The 23485-nt window shown below is 48.7% G+C and overlaps 1 protein-coding gene across 5 annotated transcripts in view; it reads right to left on the bottom strand.

Moving 5' to 3' along the window:
- Positions 1-209: 209 nt before the first annotated feature.
- Positions 210-23485, bottom strand: part of LOC110497004 (histone deacetylase 4) — a 70655-nt gene continuing 47379 nt past the window's right edge. For 3 of the 5 annotated variants that reach the window (XM_090207774.1, XM_090207772.1, XM_090207776.1), the window contains 15 exons: positions 18355-18535; positions 17683-17876; positions 13137-13337; positions 11643-11838; positions 11205-11338; positions 10793-10942; positions 10216-10323; positions 7731-7874; positions 7472-7591; positions 7289-7386; positions 6627-6745; positions 4903-5036; positions 4655-4739; positions 4094-4226; positions 210-4007 (listed from right to left, as the gene is read on the bottom strand). In XM_090207774.1, coding sequence (XP_090063900.1) covers positions 3965-4007; positions 4094-4226; positions 4655-4739; positions 4903-5036; positions 6627-6745; positions 7289-7386; positions 7472-7591; positions 7731-7874; positions 10216-10323; positions 10793-10942; positions 11205-11338; positions 11643-11838; positions 13137-13337; positions 17683-17876; positions 18355-18535 — 2040 coding nt within the window. In that variant the 3' untranslated portion in view covers positions 210-3964. The remainder of the gene's footprint in view (positions 4008-4093; positions 4227-4654; positions 4740-4902; positions 5037-6626; positions 6746-7288; positions 7387-7471; positions 7592-7730; positions 7875-10215; positions 10324-10792; positions 10943-11204; positions 11339-11642; positions 11839-13136; positions 13338-17682; positions 17877-18354; positions 18536-23485) is intronic. The other 2 variants (XM_090207775.1, XM_090207773.1) reach the window with 1 other exon arrangement.

Raw genomic sequence — 23485 nt, forward strand, 5'->3', positions numbered from 1 at the left:
ATTATCAAGAAGGCCAAACTGATCTTAGATCAGGACTCTACTCTGAGACGCTTTATGAATACTGGCCCAGATCTACACCAGTGCCTAGGACGGTTGTGGTTTCTGGACAGGGCCTTTGACACTCAAGAACACATTGACTTGACATAGGTCTGTTAACTATACATTTTTGGATTCATAAATATAGCATCACAATTAACACACAAGACGGCTTCATTTTTCAGAAATATATTTTAGAGTTTATGTCTGAGACAAAATGTCAAAAGCATATAGGTCCCAACAAGATATCATTTGTAACAATGGAATGGAAAGAAAACAAAAATAACTAACATTTACATATGTAAACCGAGAATAGCTCTTTTTAACCACAGTGGTTTTAAATACAACTGGCTTAAGTGGATAAGAGTCTGCAGAAAATTCCCTTCCCAATCAACCACATATGGAGTGTTTTAAAGGTCCGATGTTTTAGCCATTGTCTACTTTTTGTGTCTGTTCCCAACACCCTAGAAACACTCTTAGGGTGAGACAAGCAGTCTAGATGGGTGTAATGCCACATTCATGTGGTATCAGAAGTTCCTATTTCCAACTGAGAAGTTTCACTTGAGCGAACCTCCAAGTCGGAATTTCAACTGGGAAACTCTGAAAATGTTGTTGCCCAGGTAGGCGAGTTATGATGTTTCACCACTGACCTTTGACCTTTTTAACCAAAAATAACAAATCAGTTTGACAACTACGACCTCATCATATTGTCAATGTTAAGCAATCTAGCTAACTTTATTATTAGCAACCTTGATAAGCTAGCTAACTTTATTATTAGCAACCTTGATAAGCTAGCTAACTTTATTATTAGCAACCTTAATAAGCTAGCTAACTTTATTATTAGCAACCTTGATAAGCTAGCTAACTTTATTATTAGCAACCTTGATAAGCTAGCTAACTTTATTATTAGCAACCTTAATAAGCTAGCTAACTTTATTATTAGCAACCTTGATAAGCTAGCTAAAATCCTATTGGTTGAAGAATTTTTCCGACTTCAAAAGCACTTAAACACAATCATGTCGGACTTAATTGTTCCACTTCCCCATTTCCCATGAGCATGTGAAGCCAGCATAAATACACTCGGAGATTAGCCTAGCTAATCCATATTCCTCTTACTCTAAACACAGTCAAGTCTAGTGTCCATTATCTTGTTTAAGTGCTGGGTAATTTCCCTACAAAAACTGAGCATTTAATTATTTAAAAAAAATCTAATGTGGAAGGAATTCATTTGGACAAGTCCTTTGTATCCTTAGTACACCAAAGAAGAAGAGACATTCACGCTGGGTTTTCTGGGATAGGATTTAGTCCTCCAGTTTTCTTCTACTGTGCAAATACAGTGTTACACAGACGTACAGCCAGACAGGCATGCGGACAGACAAACCATGCAGAGAATTAGATGGCGTTAAAGAAATGTTTTGTAAAGGAACATACCAAACCCTGGGGCTCTGAAACTATTCATAGGAATGGTGAATCTGAGAGCAAACACAAAGCAAAGCAACAATAAATACAATGTTTACTAAATCATGAAAAGGAAACATGATACTGCCAAAATTAGTGTAAGAACATTATTGAAAACTAAAAGGAGTTATTTACTAGGGATGAGAATAGTTTGAACTACAATGAGACCATGCCAACCCACTAATATCATGACTCCGGTTTCTTGACAACCCGACTAATGTAGCTACGACAGGAAGAAGTGATGTCACAACATTTTCTGAAGTTGAGGTATGCTAATGTACAGTAACCATGGCAACGCAGCAGTAACCATGGCAGGACAGCAGTAACCATGCTATCAAATCAACAACAGTGTGTTATGGTGTCAAAAGTAACCTCGGTATGTCATTTTGGTTGGTCCCAATGAAGTCAAACGCGAAAGCGAAGTGTCTTTAAAATGCCCCATGCTAGTCTAGTCTAGTCTAGTCTAGTCTAGCTACAGTGCAGCCAGGAACAATACAGTACAAAAACAAACCAGTGTGCTCCCCTTTTTGTGTTCAGAGTGATGTGTGGAACAGAGACCAAATCCACTGCTGCTGAGTGCAGGGCTGCTCCAACCAGGGACAGTTTAAAACAGTCAACCTCAACCCCCCACATAAGGTTTTTAGCGCTATTTACTGGAGTGAGACCATCTTTGCCATAGCTATTCTCTTTCACAACGTCATAGCTCTCATGTAGGCTACGGATATAATATATTTCTAGGCTTTCCATGTAGAACCTCTCTGTAAACAGGATCATTCTGTAAGTAAATAGACCATTTCTGGAATCATGGTATAAAGTAGAAAGGCTGATCATCCCAATGCATGATGAGGACACTAAGAGCAAGTGGCACATCAACTGTACAGAGTAACAACGCAAAATGACAAATATGCAAATATAAAAAGTATGTTCAAAACTAGAGATTTTCATACATGCCAAAAATAGAATTGTCACCCACTTGAGATGGTTGATTAAGAAAAAGTTGATGATGGTATAGTCAATTGACTAGCTCGATGTGGAAATGATAGTTTCAAAGATGGCAAATTAACACACTTTACAATATGTTCAATTCAATATACATGACAAGATGTTTATAGTAACTATTAACTAAGGTAGTTGCCAAACAATACATTGGAATTCAATAATTATTTAACCAAAAAGGTTGAGACATACATGTTTGATCCGTTAGCTCTCGAACAGTGTGCTTGGTATGAAAAGCCAGTAGTAATACTGTGTATGCCTGCTGTTACTAGTGGTACGAAAGAGCTGGATGCAAACTCATGCTTTGGCTTTTTTTTTGCTCGACTAGTTCTTTTTGGATAACTTTCTAACCTTGCAACCGACAGGTCTTTCTGGTGAGACATGCTTTTTCTCCGTTAGCGATTGGTTATGTGATAAAGGGAAGCTACATAAGGCTAAATGCTAACCTTCAACAGTGCTTTACGAATCAACTGGAAGTTGAACTTTTCAAATGTTTGCTTGCAACTACCTTTTTGAAGCATTTTTACAGAAAAATATATCAATCCAAAGGTATAATGACCTCTAAAAGAGGCTGTGAGAGACAAACGCTGTCTACATCACAATCCTGGTAAACATGCTGAAAGATCATTTTTTCCACCATCCCGTCCTCTGTCAAACAGGAAAATGTATTTCTCTCTCTCCCCTGGTCAGGATCATCATTTAAGGCAATCTTCATTTCTGACACAATCCTGAAATCCATCAGAGCTTCACAAAGGCACTCTCTCATTGGTGGATCCTCCATCACAGAACTACCAGCTGCATCAGTAAGGCAAAGATCCAATAGCCTCATCATCCAATAACGGCCAACGCTTGCTCAACGGCCAACCACAGTCAAGTCTACTGTCCTCAGCCAATGACAGCCCGACAATTCTCCTAGGGGCTTTGTTGTCCGCCATCTCTCATCAGTAACCACCATCTCTCATCAGTAGCCACCATCTCCATCAGTAGCATGTCCTCCATTTAGCGGGACAAAAGCAGGAGAGAAAATAAATGTCCACGCTGTGTGTGACAGCCGGACTTGTCCTGTCCTCTGTCTCCATATTTGGCCACGGGGGAGCTCTGTAAAGCACCAGATCTTTCCCTTCAGGAGTAAGACTTCCATTATCCGCCTCCACTCCGAGAACCCACGCCCTGCCTCGGTGCTAGGGTGTCTTCTGGGGCTGCCTCAGTCTGACTGGCAGAAACAAACGGTGAGCTGACCACGCTGAGCTGCCTGGCTGCAGCGCTTTGTCACTTCCGTCCTTCATATCGTATCCCCATTGACTCCCTACTCTGAAGCCCATCCCTCTCTCTCATTGGCAGAGGAGCTGCCAATCAAGGTGATAGGCACGGCGCGGAGGGACTAAATGAAAGGGACAGTCGAGACTCTCCAGAAGGTAGTCTTCCGAGCTGCAGAGGCCGACAGTCACGGTGCGACGCCCTTATGCTTCCCCCGCTATAATGGTGCTTCCTCCTCCATGGGTTCCTCCTCCGACCTGCTAAGGGGAACAAGAGGAGAGAAAGGTGCGTTAGAAAAACAGGTGCATCTCAATAGAACTGGATGATAGTAGCTATGGTGACCTACCTCTGTTTGTTGGCCACAGAGAGAGAGGCCATGGCGCTGACGGTCTCAGCCTCCTCCGAGTCTCCTCTCTGAGCCTCCAGCACAGACAGGCCCAGCCTGGGGGAGCCACGCTGCATGGAGCGCCAGTACTTACCTGGAGAAAGAGGGGGGAGGGAAAGGGAGGGAGAGGGAGGGAACGAGGGAGGGAGGGAGGGAGGGAGGGAGGGAGGGAGGGAGGGAGGGAGGGAGGGAGGGAGGGAGGGAGGGAGGGAGGGAGGGAGGGAGGGAGGGAAGAGAGAGGGAGGGAACGAGCGAGGGAGGGAGGGCAGGAGCGAGGGAGGGAACGAGCGAGCGAGGGAGGGAGGGAGGGCGGGAGCGAGCGAGGGAGGGAGGGCGGGAGCGAGGGAGGGAGGGAGGGCGGGAGCGAGGGAGGGAACGAGCGAGCGAGGGAGGGCGGGAGCGAGGGATGGAGCAAGAGAGAGGGAGGGATGGATAACTTACTCAACCTTTAAGACAGGAATAAGTTGAGGGAGAACTTCCTGCCTCTTCAATCTCAGATAGGAAACTGTGCTTGGTACTTACTGTGTGTTTCTATAACCTTCTCTATGGAGCACACAGCATTCTGGTTGGGTCTCTGCTCCAGAAGCGTCTGAGGGAGAGGATCCAGCTGTGGACAACACAAAGCACCGTTTGAGAGTGTGTATCTGATAACTGGACACACATCATTCCATCTTCACCATTCATCCATTCCCTCTCCTTTTCAGTTCTTCACCAGACCACTATAAATGATCTAGTCTTATCCCCTCTTCCTTTCTCCCTCCTTCTCTCACCTGGTTGCCCAGCAGAGCGGAGACGCAGGCCTCGGAAGCGTCACAGATGGCCATGAGGTCGTGACCTCCCTCCAATGCCAGCACCACGCGACCCTCAGCCAGGGTCATCAGCTGACGTGTCAGGTACCCAAAACCTGCAGGGGAGGGTGTGTGTGTGTGTGAAGGGAGGGGCAGAGAGAGGGATCATCAATACAGTGCATTCAGAAAGTATTCAGACCCCTTGACTTTTTCCACATTTTGTTACGTTAGAGCCTTATTCTAAAATGGATTAAATAAATGTTTTTCCTCGTCAATCTACACAATACCCCACAATGACAAAGCAAAAAAAGTTTTTGGGAAATTTTGCAAATGTATTAAAAAATACAGAATATCACATTTCCATAAGTATTCAGACCCTTTACTCAGTACTTTGTTGAAGCACTGTTGGTGATTCCAGCATCAAGTCTTCTTGGGTAGGACACTACAAGCTTGACACACCTGTATTTGAGGAGTTTCTCCCATTCTTCTCTGCAGATTCTCTCAAGCTCTAAGGTTTGATGGGGAACCTTGCTGCACAGCTATTTTCAGGTCTCTCCAGAGATGTTAAATTCAATTCCAGGCTCTGGCTGGGCCACTCAAGGACATTCAGTCCCAAAGCTACTCCTATGTTGTCTTGGCTGTGTGCTTAAGGTCGTTGTCCTGTTGGAAGCTGTACCTTTGGCCCAGTCTGAGGTCCTGAGCGCTCTGGAGCAGGTTTTCATCAAGGATCTCTCTGTACTTTGCTCAGTTCATCTTTCCCTCGATCCTGACTAGCCTCGTAGTCCCTGCCGCTGAAAAACATCCCCACAGCATGATGCTGCCACCACCATGCTTCACCGTAGGGATGGTGCCAGGTTTCCTCCAGACATGACGCTTGGCATTCAGGCTAAACAGTTCAATCTTGGTTTCATCAGACCTGAGAATCTTGTTTCTTATGGTCAGAGTCTTTAGGTGCCGTTTGGCAAAGTCCAAGCGGGCTGTCATGTGCCTTTTACTGTGGAGTGACTTCCGTCTGTCCACTCTACCATAAAGTCCTGATTGGTAAAGTGCTGCTGAGATGGTTGTCCTTCTGGAAGGTTCTCCCATCTCCACAGAGGAACTCTGAAGCTCTGTCAGTGTGACCATCGGGTTCTTGGTCACCTCCCTGACCAAGGCCCTTCTCCCCCGATTGCTCAGTTTGGCCGGGCAGCCAGCTCTAGGAAGATTCTTGGGGGCTTGTTTTTTTCTCTGACATGCACTGTCAACTGTGGGACCTTATATAGACAGGTATGTGCCTTTACAAATCAAGTCCAATCAATGGTGATCAATGGAAACAGGATGCACCTGAGCAAAATGTTTTGTCTAATAGCATAGGGTCTGAATACTTATGTAAATAAGGTATGTTAGTTTTTTTTGTATACATTTGCAAAATGTTTATGTCATTATGTGGTATTGTGTGTAGATTGATGAGGAACATGTTTTATTTCATCCATTTTAGAATAAGGCTGTAACGCAACAAAATGTGGAACAAGTCAAGGGGCCTGAATACTTCCAGAATGCACCGTACACCACAGCAGCAAAGAATATAGTGCATGACATACACTAGTATGTGGACACCCTGTTAAATGAGTGGTGTCCACATCTCCTGTCTGTCATGTTGTGTGTCTGGAACAGAAAGAACAGATCCAGACATCATTGCACCAGTGCTACTTTACACATAAACCTACATTTGGAGGTGAGGGTGTAACCGCCTAGGGGAGGAGGGTGACCCTCGACGGCGTCGAAGCCTGAGGACACCAGCACCACGTCAGGAGCAAATTCATTAGCTATGGGCATCACCACAGACCTAGGGAGAGGGAGAGAGAGAGTTGGTCAGTTTCGCAACTTCAGTGCATGTGTGTTTTTTGATATTTGGTATTTTATTAGAATCATTATCTGTTGTGAAAGCAGCAGCTCCTCTTCCTGAGGTCCACACAGAACATGAAACATGACATAATACACAACATGAATAGACAAGAACAGATCAAAGACAGAACGACATACATTTAAAACGGCCCACACAGCCTACACATCAATACATACACACCTCAATACATACACACCTCAATACATACACACCTCAATACATACACACCTCAATACATACACACATCAATACATACTGTACACACAAACTATCTGGGTCAAATAGGGGAGAGGATGGTGCCATGAGGTGTTGCTGTTTTTTGAAACCAGGTTTCCTGTTTATTTGAACAATATAAGATGGAAGGGAGTTTCATGCAATAATGGCTCGATATAATACTGTACGCTTTCCTGAATTTGCTCTGGATTTGGGGACTATGAAAAGACCCCTGGTGACATGTCTGGAGGGATAAGTGTTGTGTGTTACCTGAAGGCTGCCAGGTACTCTGCATCTCCCATAGGTGGCTCCAGCCCCCCGGTGAAGGCCATGTTAACGTTAAAACCTACTCCTGGACCACTGCCCACCTGACAGAGAAAGGATGGGAGGAATAGCCATGAGAACACACACACACACACACACACACGTTCCCATGAGATGTGTCACCATTACCTCGTCGGGGGCTCCGCTGCCAGGGAAGAAGTTTCCATCGTCGTATCGATGGAGAGACAGGTACAGCACGCTGGGGTCGTCGTAAAATGCCTGCTGGGTCCCGTTGCCATGGTGAACATCCTGATGGACAGCACACATGGCCAATCAGATGACCATTGTCCAATTTTTTCTTCTTCTTACATCCAATGGTAATTCTACAGTCATTTACAAAACCCACTTTCTCTTTAAAAGGTCAGGTGAAGGACCAGCACAAACTCACCCAGTCTACTATGAGGATCTTGCAGACGTTGAGTCTCTGTTGGAGCAGCCGGGCTGCGATGGCTACTGAGTTAAAGTAGCAGAAGCCCATGGGAGTGCTCTCTTCTGCATGGTGTCCAGGGGGTCGAACCACAGCAAAGCCGTTCTGGGAACCAGATGCAACAACTACATTACCCACAACTCCATCCATGAGGGGGAGAGATTGAGTGCATTCTTTGTGAAGGGGGGAAAAAGTGTAGAGCGACCTAACCTTAATGGAGGGATAGAGGGATGAAAAGGAGAAGAGGAGGGTAGAGACCTGACCTTAATGGAGGGATAGAGGGATGAAAAGGAGGAGGGTAGAGAGACCTTACCTTAATGGAGGGATAGAGGGATGAAAAGGAGGGTAGAGACCTAACCTTAATGGAGGGATAGAGGGATGAAAAGGAGAAGAGGAGGGTAGAGAGACCTAACCTTAATGGAGGGATAGAGGGATGAAAAGGAGAAGGAGGGTAGAGACCTGACCTTAATGGAGGGATAGAGGGATGAAAAGGAGAAGAGGGTAGAGAGCTAACCTTAATGGAGGGATAGAGGGATGAAAAGAAGAAGAGGGTAGAGACCTGACCTTAATGGAGGGATAGAGGGATGAAAAGGAGGGTAGAGAGACCTAACCTTAATGGAGGGATAGAGGGATGAAAAGGAGAAGAGGGTAGAGACCTGACCTTAATGGAGGGATAGAGGGATGAAAAGGAGAAGGAGGGTAGAGACCTAACCTTAATGGAGGGATAGAGGGATGAAAAGGAGGAGGGTAGAGAGACCTGACGTTAATGGAGGGATAGAGGGATGAAAAGGAGGGTAGAGACCTGACCTTAATGGAGGGATAGAGGGATGAAAAGGAGGGTAGAGACCTAACCTTAATGGAGGGATAGAGGGATGAAAAGAAGAAGAGGGTAGAGACCTGACCTTAATGGAGGGATAGAGGGATGAAAAGGAGAAGAGGAGGGTAGAGACCTAACCTTAATGGAGGGATAGAGGGATGAAAAGGAGAAGAGGGTAGAGAGACCTAACCTTAATGGAGGGATAGAGGGATGAAAAGGAGAAGGAGGGTAGAGACCTGACCTTAATGGAGGGATAGAGGGATGAAAAGAAGAAGAGGGTAGAGAGACCTAACCTTAATGGAGGGATAGAGGGATGAAAAGGAGAAGAGGGTAGAGAGACCTGACCTTAATGGAGGGATAGAGGGATGAAAAGGAGAAGGAGGGTAGAGACCTGACCTTAATGGAGGGATAGAGGGATGAAAAGGAGGGTAGAGACCTGACCTTAATGGAGGGATAGAGGGATGAAAAGGAGGAGGGTAGAGAGACCTAACCTTAATGGAGGGATAGAGGGATGAAAAGGAGAAGAGGGTAGAGAGCTAACCTTAATGGAGGGATAGAGGGATGAAAAGGAGGAGGGTAGAGAGACCTAACCTTAATGGAGGGATAGAGGGATGAAAAGGAGAAGGAGGGTAGAGACCTGACCTTAATGGAGGGATAGAGGGATGAAAAGGAGAAGAGGGTAGAGACCTGACCTTAATGGAGGGATAGAGGGATGAAAAGGAGGAGGGTAGAGACCTGACCTTAATGGAGGGATAGAGGGATGAAAAGGAGGAGGGTAGAGAGACCTGACCTTAATGGAGGGATAGAGGGATGAAAAGGAGAAGAGGGTAGAGAGACCTGACCTTAATGGAGGGATAGAGGGATGAAAAGAAGAAGAGGGTAGAGAGACCTAACCTTAATGGAGGGATAGAGGGATGAAAAGGAGAAGGAGGGTAGAGACCTGACCTTAATGGAGGGATAGAGGGATGAAAAGGAGAAGAGGGTAGAGAGACCTAACCTTAATGGAGGGATAGAGGGATGAAAAGGAGAAGAGGGTAGAGACCTGACCTTAATGGAGGGATAGAGGGATGAAAAGGAGAAGGAGGGTAGAGACCTGACCTTAATGGAGGGATAGAGGGATGAAAAGGAGGGTAGAGACCTAACCTTAATGGAGGGATAGAGGGATGAAAAGGAGAAGAGGAGGGTAGAGACCTAACCTTAATGGAGGGATAGAGGGATGAAAAGGAGAAGAGGGTAGAGAGACCTTACCTTAATGGAGGGATAGAGGGATGAAAAGGAGGAGGGTAGAGACCTAACCTTAATGGAGGGATAGAGGGATGAAAAGGAGGGTAGAGACCTGACCTTAATGGAGGGATAGAGGGATGAAAAGGAGGGTAGAGACCTGACCTTAATGGAGGGATAGAGGGATGAAAAGGAGGGTAGAGACCTAACCTTAATGGAGGGATAGAGGGATGAAAAGGAGAAGAGGGTAGAGAGCTAACCTTAATGGAGGGATAGAGGGATGAAAAGGAGAAGGAGGGTAGAGACCTGACCTTAATGGAGGGATAGAGGGATGAAAAGGAGGGTAGAGACCTAACCTTAATGGAGGGATAGAGGGATGAAAAGGAGAAGAGGGTAGAGAGGACGCACCTTCAGTTCACCAGTGGCCACTTTGAACACCAGCTCCACCACAGAACCCACAGCCAGACGAACTGCAGTAGAGGAATGGACCTCGTTCCAGATGGTGTCACTGTCCACCTGCAATCATCATCGTCACAGTTACACGGACACTTTGGGATGTTGGCAATGCAGCCCTTTATCTACTTGCCCAGAGTCAGACGAACTTGTGGAGACCATTTTTATGTCTGCGTGCAGTTTGAAAGGAGTTGCTAACTAGCATAAGCACAATGACTGGACGTCTGTGGTAACAGCTTGCATGTGACCAGTTATTGTGCTAACACCAGTTAGCATTGACTCGTGAAACTACCTCTAACTTCCTTCATACTGGACACAGAGACATACACATTGTATCCACGAGCCACGTGTTCATTTGACTTTGGTCAAGTAGATAAATGGGTTCATTGGCAAAATATAAAACGGGGTTAATGATTTGACCATTGAGGAGGAGGAAAACGAAGATGAGCAGGAGAAATAGGAGGAGGCAGAGGCGAAAGATGGTTGAGGAGGAGAAGAAAGAAGGAGGAGGAGGATGAAGAGGAAGACTCACCCCCACTCCTCCACATGGTAATCTGACCAACATGGGCGTGACTGAACAGTCTAGTTTCTGTCGGAGGGGGTTGGTTCCATACAGCAGGACGTGGGCTTCAGAGTGGACTGTCTGGAGCTCCTCCAGAGTGGCCTTCCTACCACGGATACACTACACACACACACACACACACACACACAAAATGGAGACATGCAACATTTCTTTCTATTCACTTGTTTTATTCTCTGTGTTTAAGTGAATCACAAATGACAAAGTACATGGAAAGGATAAGCAGGGATGTATGTTTATGCATCAGTTGGAAACTCCTAGCAACAGAAATTCATTACATTCACGCTTGTTTGAAGACTACAAATAGATGATTGTACAACAGAGAATAGCAAAGAGAAGGCTGGTTGAAGGCTTTAGAATGTACCTCACACTGTCCCCTAAGTCCCGTCTCCTGAAGTCTGGACCAGATGCTCTGGACGCGTCCGGCGTGCTCCGGATGGGTGTGTGTGTTCCCGCACATACACTGGTGCTTTTGCATCAGAGAGTCATACACCAACCCTGCAGGTAGAACCCAGGACATTAGCACAAACACACGCATTGTAATGAACACACGCATATTACCACTGACGCACACACACATCCACTCACACAAGTGGAAACAACAAACTGACAGAGCAAAACAAGGAGGGATAAAGGAGCGACAGACAAAGATAAATATATAAAAATGAATCTACATCTGCATTACTTGCTGTTTTAGGTTTTAAGATGGGTTTCTGTACAGAAACTTGGTGACATCTGCTGATGGAAAAGGGCTTTACAAATACATGTGATTGATATAAAAGAGAAGAGCATTACTACCAACCTGTGGTGAAGCGAGGTTTGGTGGGAGGCTCAGGAGGCGGGACAGAGATGGGGAAGGAGGAAGCGGAGGCCGGAGACGATTGGGCCCTGGAGAGGGGGCGGTGACCTGGGAAGGTGATTGACAGACCGGCTGCCTCCATGGAAGCCTGATAGTTTCTCAGCTGGTGGATTCTCTGCTGCTCCAACAATATGGCCTGCTGCTCAGAGAGAGGAAAGAGGTGGATGAGGAGGGAAGGAGGAGAGAGGAGAGAGGGGAAAGAAGGAGAGAGAGGAGAGAGGGGAGGGGAAAGAAGGAGAGTGAGAAAGAGAGAAGGGGGAGGAGAGAAAGAGAGAAGAGCAGGGGGAAGAGAAAGAAGGGACAGAGAACAACATTGCATGATAGCAACAGACACAGCCACCGATGGCTATTGTGACATCACCTGCTCTTTATAATGTATTTCCAACATTTGGCCACACGGTGGCAGTCACGCTACGTGAAGTGAACCGAAACACATGACATCTATCTGCAGCAGAGGAAGTGGATTTAAAAGATGCATGGTTTCCTCTCATTAAAGAAGGACTCTGTGTCAGAAACATAGCATCCTGGGACAGGAAATAGCATATTATTGCCCAAGTGAATCATTCAATAAACACAACTGATAAACAAGATAATTTTGTGTGTGTGTGTGTGTGTGTGTGTGTGTGTGTGTGTGTGTGTGTGTGTGTGTGTGAGAGAGAGAGAGAGAGAGTGCCATAAAGTCAATACCGATATGAAAGTGCTTGTTTTGTACGCTGAGAATGAGCCTCAAATGTGCATTGTCAAAGTCATGGAAATGTAGTCATTTAAGATATAAATGAAAAGATATACTTGTTTGCGAGTGAATTTACTTACCATATGTCGGTTTCAACATATTTGGGGGCCAAGAAGAAGCCGAAAAGTTACCACCATTTCATGAGAACTACAACTCCTACCAGGTGTTCACTGAGTATACACAATATTGTTATTTCCATGACAAAGACTGAGCAGGTGAATCCAGGTGAATGATGTGATCCCTTATTGATGTCACTTGTTAAATCCACTTCAGTGTTGAGACGAAGTGGAAGAGAACAGTTAAATAAGGATTTTTAAGCCTGGGAGACATGGATTGTGTATGTGTGCAATTGAGGGTGAATGGGCAAGACAGCACCGGTTTGTGACAAGAACTGCAACGCTGCTGGGTTTTTCACACTCAACAGTTTCCCGTGTGTATCAAGAATGGTTCACCACCTAAAGGACATCCAGCCAACTTGACACAACTGTGGAAAGCATTGGAGTCAACATGGGCCAGCCTCCCTGTGGAACGCTTGACACCTTGTGGAGTCCAGGCCCTGACGAACTGAGACAGTTCTGACGGGATGATAAATTGATGATGATCTTGAAACCTATTCAAAAGACATGACCCTGGAAGTAGGATGACATCACTAGCACATCATATTGACCTGTGGTAGCTCCCTCTCTCACACTCACTCCTCCTACCTGTCTGAACAGCAGTTCCTGCTGCATGTCCTCCTCCTGGTTCTCTTGGGGGTCTGGGGGCTCTTGTTTGATTGCGAACCCACACGGAAAGCCTCCGTCCTGCGGAGAGAGGGCCTGGTGCTCCCTCAGCTCTTCCTCGGTCTCCTCCGGGTGACTCTGGTGCTGCCGGGCCCCCGTGGGCTCACTGGGCTTGCCCATCATCTAAGGAGAGGGTATGGGTCAATCCATCGTCTAGTCATTGATGATATGCAGTACAGTAGTAATACAGTAGTTACTGCAGTTGTTACAACAGTAGTAGTATAGGAGTTCTATAGTGAAAGATGCAGCTTTACTAAGACGTGGCGGTCAACATTTTAACATTGAGGTGTGTGTGTGTGTGTGTGTGTGTGTCAGTGGAAGCTGTCACTGAGCTCCGCATCTCCTATCCACACATACTGGACATGAATGGGAAACTAGATCACTATGTAATAACGGCTGTGAGCGGGATCAGGGGTCCACGGAGACAGGGGTCCATTGGCCCCAATCCTCTCTGTCTCCAGAGACTCCCGTGTGTAGGTTCTCATACACTGTGAACGGTCAATGGGAAACCTCCGAGCACTAGTTGAAAAACCAAATGAAGCTTGTTAGAGGGAAAGAAAAGGAGGGATGAGAGAAAGGGAGGGGAGATGGTGTGTGTGCCAGGGAAAGGAATCAGTCATCCCACTCTGTACAGGGGAACATCTCTTGGCAGGGTTCCTGTGTGTATACAATGGGCAGAGATAATGATTTGTATTTTAAGCATTCATCAGTGTCGGTCAGTTAATAGGCCTACTTGGAAATGTCTAGTGTGCTACTTTGTTTTGATCCATATTAGTGTACACTTAGCGAAGTCATTCAACACAAGTGCACTGCAAAATGTCTGCACTACAAAAAAGTCTTCCAGATACAACTATTCAGGTGAAATTGAAACACAGCAATGTATTTTACTCCGGTCTAATGTGCGTGTGTGTGTGGACGTGTTAGACACAAGAATAGTAACATGTTTTTGGGGTTATTTTTCTCGGGGTTTAGGGTTAAAGTTAGAATTAGGTTTAGGAGCTCAGCTTAGTTTTTCAGGTTAGGGAAAATAAGATTTAGAATGGTGTGTCCCCACAAGGTTAGTTTTACAACATTGTGTGTGTTATTGGCAGGCCTGTCAGCCCTCTGGGCCTGTGGCAGGGTGCCAGAGGAACAGTGTTGACGTCAGAACCCTCACCAGCTACCTCATCACCCGTCCTCCTCCACAAACAAGCTGCTCTCTCTCGCTCTCCCCTCTCTCTCTCTCGCTCTCTCTCGCTCTCCCCTCTCTCTCTCTCGTTCTCCCCTCTCTCTCTCTCGCTCTCCCCTCTCTCTCTCTCTCTCTCTCGTTCTCCCCTCTCTCTCTCTCGCTCTCCCCTCTCTCTCTCTCTCGCTCTCCCCTCTCTCTCTCTCTCGCTCTCCCCTCTCTCTCTCTCTCGCTCTCCCCTCTCTCTCTCTCGCTCTCCCCTCTCTCTCTCTCGCTCTCCCCTCTCTCTCTCTCGCTCTCCCCTCTCTCTCTCTCTCTCTCCCCTCTCTCTCTCTCTCCCTCTCTCTCTCTCTCCCCTCTCTCTCTCTCTCGCTCTCCCCTCTCTCTCTCGCTCTCCCCTCTCTCTCTCTCGCTCTCCCCTCTCTCTCTCTCGCTCTCCCCTCTCTCTCTCGCTCTCCCCTCTCTCTCTCTCTCGCTCTCCCCTCTCTCTCTCTCTCGCTCTCCCCTCTCTCTCTCTCTCGCTCTCCCCTCTCTCTCTCTCTCGCTCTCCCCTCTCTCTCTCTCTCGCTCTCCCCTCTCTCTCTCTCGCTCTCCTCTCTCTCTCTCTCGCTCTCCTCTCTCTCTCTCGCTCTCCCCTCTCTCTCTCTCTCGCTCTCCCCTCTCTCTCTCTCTCGCTCTCCCCTCTCTCTCTCTCGCTCTCCCCTCTCTCTCTCTCGCTCTCCCCTCTCTCGCTCTCCCCTCTCTCTCCCCTCTCTCTCTCTCGCTCTCCCCTCTCTCTCTCTCTCGCTCTCCCCTCTCTCTCTCTCGCTCTCCCCTCTCTCTCTCTCGCTCTCCCCTCTCTCTCTCTCTCGCTCTCCCCTCTCTCTCTCTCGCTCTCCCCTCTCTCTCTCTCGCTCTCCCCTCTCTCTCTCTCGCTCTCCCCTCTCTCTCTCTCGCTCTCCCCTCTCTCTCTCTCGCTCTCCCCTCTCTCTCTCTCGCTCTCCCCTCTCTCTCTCTCGCTCTCCCCTCTCTCTCTCTCGCTCTCCCCTCTCTCTCTCTCGCTCTCCCCTCTCTCTCTCTCTCGCTCTCCCCTCTCTCTCTCTCTCTCGCTCTCCCCTCTCTCTCTCTCTCTCTCGCTCTCCCCTCTCTCTCTCTCTCTCTCGCTCTCCCCTCTCTCTCTCTCTCGCTCTCCCCTCTCTCTCTCTCGCTCTCCCCTCTCTCTCTCTCGCTCTCCCCTCTCTCTCTCTCGCTCTCCCCTCTCTCTCTCTCTCGCTCTCCCCTCTCTCTCTCTCGCTCTCCCCTCTCTCTCTCTCTCGCTCTCCCCTCTCTCTCGCTCTCCCCTCTCTCTCGCTCTCCCCTCTCTCTCTCTCTCTCGCTCTCCCCTCTCTCTCTCTCGCTCTCCCCTCTCTCTCTCTCGCTCTCCCCTCTCTCTCTCTCGCTCTCCCCTCTCTCTCTCTCGCTCTCCCCTCTCTCTCTCTCGCTCTCCCCTCTCTCGCTCTCCCCTCTCTCTCTCTCGCTCTCCCCTCTCTCTCTCTCGCTCTCCCCTCTCTCTCTCTCCCCTCTCTCTCTCTCGCTCTCCCCTCTCTCTCTCTCGCTCTCCCCTCTCTCTCTCTCGCTCTCCCCTCTCTCTCTCTCGCTCTCCCCTCTCTCTCTCTCGCTCTCCCCTCTCTCTCTCTCGCTCTCCCCTCTCTCTCTCTCGCTCTCCCCTCTCTCTCTCTCCCCTCTCTCTCTCTCTCGCTCTCCCCTCTCTCTCTCTCTCGCTCTCCCCTCTCTCTCTCTCTCGCTCTCCCCTCTCTCTCTCTCTCGCTCTCCCCTCTCTCTCTCTCGCTCTCCCCTCTCTCTCTCTCGCTCTCCCCTCTCTCTCTCTCTCTATGGGAAGTACTGAAAGTTCCAACACATTAAATATTGGGATTTTTCACTGGAATGAATGCAAAACTTTTCTTTATAATTACTTCCCTGTTCATAGTTTGTGCTCTTTCCTACTTGTACGGCAGCACTCAGTAATGCATGTGACGTCAAGGGGGGTTTCCAAGGGGAACGCTCCGTTTCATTGTAAACAGAACCCGTTGTTAACGATGTACTATACATCCTGAAATGGCCTTTTTCAGTAGCGATGAGAGAAATATACCTGAATCACATGTGGGCCCACTCCCTCTCTCCCCATTGACTACGGCGGCGCCCCAAAGTGGCTCCCTATTCTCCATATAGTGCGCTGAAAGTAGTGAATTTATTTTTCTCCCCAAATTTGTGGTATCCAATTGGTAGTTACAGTCTTGTCTCATCGCTGCAACTCCCGTTTGGACTCGGGAGACGCGAAGGTTGAGAGCCGTGCGTCCTCCGAAACACGACCCAACCAAGCCGCACTGCTTCTTGACACAATGCCCACTTAACCAGGAAGCCAGCCGCACCAACGTGTCGGAGGAAACACCGTGCACCTGGTGACCGTGTCAGTCTGCACTGTGCTCGGCCCGCAACAGGAGTCGCTAGAGCGCGATGGGACAAGGACATCCCTGCCGGCCAAACACTCCCCTAACCCGGACAATGCTGGGCCAATTGTGCGCCGCCCCATTGGTCTCCCGGTCGCGGCCGGCTGCGACAGAGCCTGGACTCGAACCAGGACCTCTAGAGGCACAGCGATGCAGTGCACCACTCGGGAGGCTGTGCTTTCTGTAACAATAGATGAATAATGCACCCTGTACAGACTACACCACCTAATACCCTGCGATCAAGTCATACTGATAGACTTTTACCATCTGGCCCTTCAAAGCTCTGACAGATTACTTTCATATACTGTATTAGATCTACTCTGGTCAGAGATAAAACACTAAGACCAACTGAACGGAACATTTGATTGAATGTTGAGAAACGTAAAGTAGTTAAACGGTGACCCTCTTACTGTTTCTCTGTGGGGATGTCACCTAAGGGCATGAAATGATGAATACAAAAGAGAATCCCTTGTTTCATAGAGAGAGGAGAGAGACAGAGACAGAACACATCAAACCAAACGGCGCTCAGCAAAGCACAGCTACCTAGTTCCTGAATGACCATATCTGGCAGTGAGTTCCGCTTTGTTTCCATGGCGGTGTGGAGTTAGCTACAGTCTGCCCTTAGCAACTGTCACACACATGGACATTGCTTCCTGTCCCTATTGTACCTGTGGGAGGATAATTAACAAACAGACATACATACCCTCCAGCTATACCCCGTCCTCTTCCCTCCCTCCCCACTGCTCAAATCCACCCTCTCTCCCTCCACCTCTTCCACCCCACCGTTCCTCGCCACCCCCCCTCACCGCTCCTCCCCCCCCCACCGCTCCTCCTCTACCTTGTTGATATGTAGCTGCTGGAACTGCTGTTTGTGTTTCTCCAGGAACTGTTGGTGTTGCTGTTGGACCACCAGCTGCTGCAGGGCCTGGGCCTGGGCGTTCTGCTGGGGCAGTGGGGCCGACTGGGTCCGACCCAGGGGACGGTGCTGCCCACGCAGCATGTGGATGGAGGGAGACTGGAGGGCGTCCACACCTGGGTTGGGAATACACACACGAGGGTATGGTTATAGGCATGGATACACACGCCTGAATCCACACAAACACACTGGTCCCAGGACAAGAAATATCCGCAGTAGAACTGCCTCTGTTAATCACACACAGAACAGTGGAATGGAGCTTATTAGGAGCACAGTACTACAAGCCTGGCAGAAGAACCTTCTCTAGTCTGCCAAAAAAGGAGCCCCCAATCACTTCCAAGGCTGTGCGTGTCACCAGTCATTTACTCCACTGTCAGCTGAAAATAGCACTGGGAAAGTGAGTCAATGGATGTGTTCCTTCAACACCGGTGGGCACAATTCTCTCTCTCTCATTGACCCTGCTTAACAGAAGATGAAAGGAAGTCTGTCAATAGAAGGAAGGGGGAGGGGGGTTATCTGTTAGGAAAGTACACAGTGTACTGGGACACTGTGTGTGTGTTCTCCACCAAAGTACCATTCTACTGCTGTACCCACCTGCCAGTAGGGGCCCGTGCGCGCCAGTCTGTTCCAGCAGGACCAAGTGCTGCAGTAGTGGGCCGTGCCCCCCTGCGCCCCCTCCGTCAGCCAGGTAGGTGGCTAGGGGGGCACCGCCTAGGTAGGGGGGGCTGAGGGAGAGGGCCGAATGTTGACCCCCATCCTGCTGGGCTGAGGTCACCTGGAGAATGGGGTCAGTATAGAAGTGTTTTACATAGAACTGTTGGGATACATCTATATGTTAAACTGACATTGGTTTGATGCTTCTATTGTCTTTACTGGTTTCATACCACTAGCTTTAGGAAGACTGAGGTACACATTACAAGCCTGTTGTCGTTGCTATTGTAAACAGATTTATTTTGGCAATATTGTGATTTGTGAATTCATCTTTAAGGGGTGGTTCCCCCAAAAAACACAAGGTCACATGAGATGGAGATAGACAGGGAGAAAAAGAAAGAGAAATAAAGAGGGAATTAGCATTAGATAAACAAATAAAAGTACGGCAACTTTTCTTTATCTGTGTAAGGTGTTGCAGCCTGTACTTATACACTGCTCAAAAAAATAAAGGGAACACTTAAACAACACAATGTAACTCCAAGTCAATCACACTTCTGTGAAACCAAATTGTCCACTTAGGAAGCAACACTGATTGACAATACATTTCACATGCTGTTGTGCAAATGGAATAGACAACAGGTGGAAATTATAGGCAATTAGCAAGACACCCCCAATAAAGGAGTGGTTCTGCAGGTGGGGACCACAGACCACTTCTCAGTTCCTATGCTTCCTGGCTGATGCTTTGGTCACTTTTGAATGCTGGTGATGCTTTCACTCTAGTGGTAGCATGAGACGGAGTCTACAACCCACACAAGTGGCTCAGGTAGTGCAGCTCATCCAGGATGGCACATCAATGCGAGCTGTGGGAAGAAGGTTTGCTGTGTCTGTCAGCGTAGTGTCCAGAGCATGGAGGCGCTACCAGGAGACAGGCCAGTACATCAGGAGATGTGGAGGAGGCCGTAGGAGGGCAACAACCCAGCAGCAGGACCGCTACCTCCGCCTTTGTGCAAGGAGGAGCAGGAGGAGCACTGCCAGAGCCACTGGCGCCCTGTGCTCTTCACAGATGAAAGCAGGTTCACACTGAGCACATGTGACAGACATGACAGAGTCTGGAGACGCCGTGGAGAATTTTCTGCTGCCTGTAACATCCTCCAGCATGACCGGTTTGGCGGTGGGTCAGTCATGGTGTGGGATGGCATTTCTCCATGTGCTCGCCAGAGGTAGCCTGACTGCCATTAGGTACCGAGATGAGATCCTCAGACCCCTTGTGAGACCATATGCTGGTGCGGTTGGCCCTGGGTTCCTCCTAATGCAAGACAATGCTAGATCTCATGTGGCTGGAGTGTGTCAGCAGTTCCTGCAAGAGGAAGGCATTGATGCTATGGACTGGCCCGCCCGTTCCCCAGACCTGAATCCAATTGAGCACATCTGGGACATCATGTCTCGCTCCATCCACCAACACGACGTGTTGCACCACAGACTGTCCAGGAGTTGGCGGATGCTTTAGTCCAGGTCTGGGAGGAGATCCCTCAGGAGACCATCCGCCACCTCATCAGGAGCATGCCCAGGTGTTGTAGGGAGGTCATACAGGCACGTGGAGGCCACACACACTACTGAGCCTCATTTTGACTTGTTTTAAATACATTACATCAAAGTTGGATCAGCCTGTAGTGTGGTTTTCCACTTTAATTTTGAGTGGGACTCCAAATCCAGACCGCCATGGGTTGATAAATTTAATTTCCATTGATAATTGGTGTGTGATTTTGTTGTCAGCACACTCAACTATGTAAAGAAAAGTATTTAATAAGAATATTTCATTCATTCAGATCTAGGATGTGTTATTTTAGTGTTCCCTTTATTTTTTGAGCAGTGTATTTCTGCCAACCGACCTAGTACTGATTGTGGTACTTTGTTTAAAAGTCCCGCCACCCCCTCAGTATAAAACGTCGCCTTTCATTTTACCGGCTTTGGCACGCATTAAAGAATTCTATTGTTGTCTGACATCAAACTTGTCCTCGTCGATCACAAAGCTTCACAGAAATGTTTGTAATGCATTTATTTTCTCCATAAAAAAATGTAATTCTGTTGTTGAGCCGTCCTTCTATTGTCACAGAAATGCTTTGGCATTTAGCCTGGGAGAACACACACCCACCCACCTCCGTGGCAGAGATCTTTGTGGGCTATACTCAGCCTTGTCTCAGGATGGTAAGTTGGTGGTTGAAGATATCCCTTTAGTGGTGTGAGGGCTGTGCTTTGGAAAAGTGGGTGGGGTTATATCCTGCCTGTTTGGCCCTGTCCGGGGGTATCATCGGATGGGGCCAGGGCCACCGGTCAGGGCCACCTGACCCCTCCTGTCTCAGTGCTACCTGTCCCAGACTGTTTTCAACAGCAGGAGCGGCAGAGATACTCTTAATGATCGGCTATGAAAAGCAAACTGATATTTACTCCTGAGGGGCAAGCCGCTCCGCTAATCTTCTTCTCCTGGAGGGGCAAGACGCTCCGCTAATCCTCTTCTCCTGGAGGGGCAAGACGCTCCGCTAATCCTCTTCTCCTGGAGGGGCAAGACGCTCCGCTAATCCTCTTCTCCTGGAGGGGCAAGACGCTCCGCTAATCCTCTTCTCCTGGAGGGGCAAGACTCTCCGCTAATCCTCTTCTCCTGGAGGGGCAAGACGCTCCGCTAATCCTCTTCTCCTGGAGGGGGAAGACTCTCCGCTAATCCTCTTCTCCTGGAGGGGCAAGACGCTCCGCTAATCCTCTTCTCCTGGAGGGGCAAGACGCTCTGCTAATCCTCTTCTCCTGGAGGGGCAAGACGCTCCGCTAATCCTCTTCTCCTGGAGGGGCAAGACGCTCCGCTAATCCTCTTCTCCTGGAGGGGCAAGACTCTCCGCTAATCCTCTTCTCCTGGAGGGGCAAGACGCTCCGCTAATCCTCTTCTCCTGGAGGGGCAAGACTCTCCGCTAATCCTCTTCTCCTGGAGGGGCAAGACGCTCCGCTAATCCTCTTCTCCTGGAGGGGCAAGACTCTCCGCTAATCCTCTTCTCCTGGAGGGGCAAGACTCTCCGCTAATCCTCTTCTCCTGGAGGGGCAAGACTCTCCACTAATCCTCTTCTCCTGGAGGGGCAAGACTCTCCGCTAATCCTCTTCTCCTGGAGGGGCAAGACTCTCCGCTAATCCTCTTCTCCTGGAGGGGCAAGACTCTCCGCTAATCCTCTTCTCCTGGAGGGGCAAGACGCTCCGCTAATCCTCTTCTCCTGGAGGGGCAAGACTCTCCGCTAATCCTCTTCTCCTGGAGGGGCAAGACTCTCCGCTAATCCTCTTCTCCTGGAGGGGCAAGACGCTCCGCTAATCCTCTTCTCCTGGAGGGGCAAGACGCTCCGCTAATCCTCTTCTCCTGGAGGGGCAAGACGCTCCGCTAATCCTCTTCTCCTGGAGGGGCAAGACTCTCCGCTAATCCTCTTCTCCTGGAGGGGCAAGACGCTCCGCTAATCCTCTTCTCCTGGAGGGGCAAGACGCTCCGCTAATCCTCTTCTCCTGGAGGGGGAAGACTCTCCGCTAATCCTCTTCTCCTGGAGGGGCAAGACTCTCCGCTAATCCTCTTCTCCTGGAGAGGGGCAAGACGCTCCGCTAATCCTCTTCTCCTGGAGGGGCAAGACTCTCCGCTAATCCTCTTCTCCTGGAGGGGCAACTCTCCGCTAATCCTCTTCTCCTGGAGGGGCAAGACTCTCCGCTAATCCTCTTCTCCTGGAGGGGCAAGACTCTCCGCTAATCCTCTTCTCCTGGAGGGGCAAGACGCTCCGCTAATCCTCTTCTCCTGGAGGGGCAAGACTCTCCGCTAATCCTCTTCTCCTGGAGGGGCAAGACTCTCCGCTAATCCTCTTCTCCTGGAGGGGCAAGATGCTCCGCTAATCCTCTTCTCCTGGAGGGGCAAGACGCTCCGCTAATCCTCTTCTCCTGGAGGGGCAAGCCGCTACAGGCTACAATATCTGGTTGGACATGTATTATGTTGAACGTGTTCTGCTACGATTACAGTTCTATTTCGACAACTGTCTGCTGCTACTACTAAAAAAGCAGTTGGCGAGGACGTTTGCTAGCAAGCTACCAATGTGCGTGATCTCTAACAAAGCGGAGTGAGGGCAGGAAGACTAAACGTGGAACAAAAAAAGCTACTTTTTCAAATCATCCTTCAGGTCCGATTTTGTATTTCTTTACACGATCAGAAAGAGCAGTTTCTAAAGCACACAACATTTGGGCATTGTCTCTTTTCAAATATAACTTTATGTTCTATGACAGCGGTTCCACACGTTCCCATGACACTGAAGTAGTGTGAAAAATATGATTGATATTTTATTTGGTTATATTGCATTATGTTCTTACTATAAAATACATGTGTGTTGTCTGTGACCAGTGCAGGGGAATGTAAGTGTGTGGTCTGCTTAATGAACAAAATAAAAACTATTGATATTATTTGCATTGCAAAGCCATGTTGCCTATAAGTTGTCCATACCAGTAACATAACTCAACTCAAAATAGGCTATTCTATTCTTCTGAAAATACATTTTCTTAGGACCTGTCTAAACAAATGAATAATGGATTTCTTTGTGGTGTATATTCAATCGATTTATTCAAATACACCCCCACCCCCTACTCCCACCCCACACTCCCTACTCCCACCCCACACTCCCTACTCCCACCCCACACTCCCTACTCCCACCCCACACTCCCTACTCCCACCCCACACTCCCACCCCACTCCCTACTCCCACCCCCACACTCCCTACTCCCACCCCCTACTCCCACCCCACCCTCCCTACTCCCACCCCACCCTCCCTACTCCCAACCCCACACTCCCTACTCCCACCCCCTACTCCCACCCCACACTCCCTACTCCCACCCCCTACTCCCACCCCACACTCCCTACTCCCACCCCACACTCCCTACTCCCACCCCACACTCCCTACTCCCACCCCACACTCCCTACTCCCACCCCACACGCCCACCCCACACTCCCTACTCCCACCCCACACCCCCTACTCCCACCCCACACTCCCTACTCCCACCCCACACTCCCTCCCACC

Source organism: Oncorhynchus mykiss, chromosome 18 (assembly GCF_057628025.1).
Source record: "Oncorhynchus mykiss isolate SJ-2025 chromosome 18, ASM5762802v1, whole genome shotgun sequence".
NCBI lineage: Eukaryota > Metazoa > Chordata > Actinopteri > Salmoniformes > Salmonidae > Oncorhynchus > Oncorhynchus mykiss.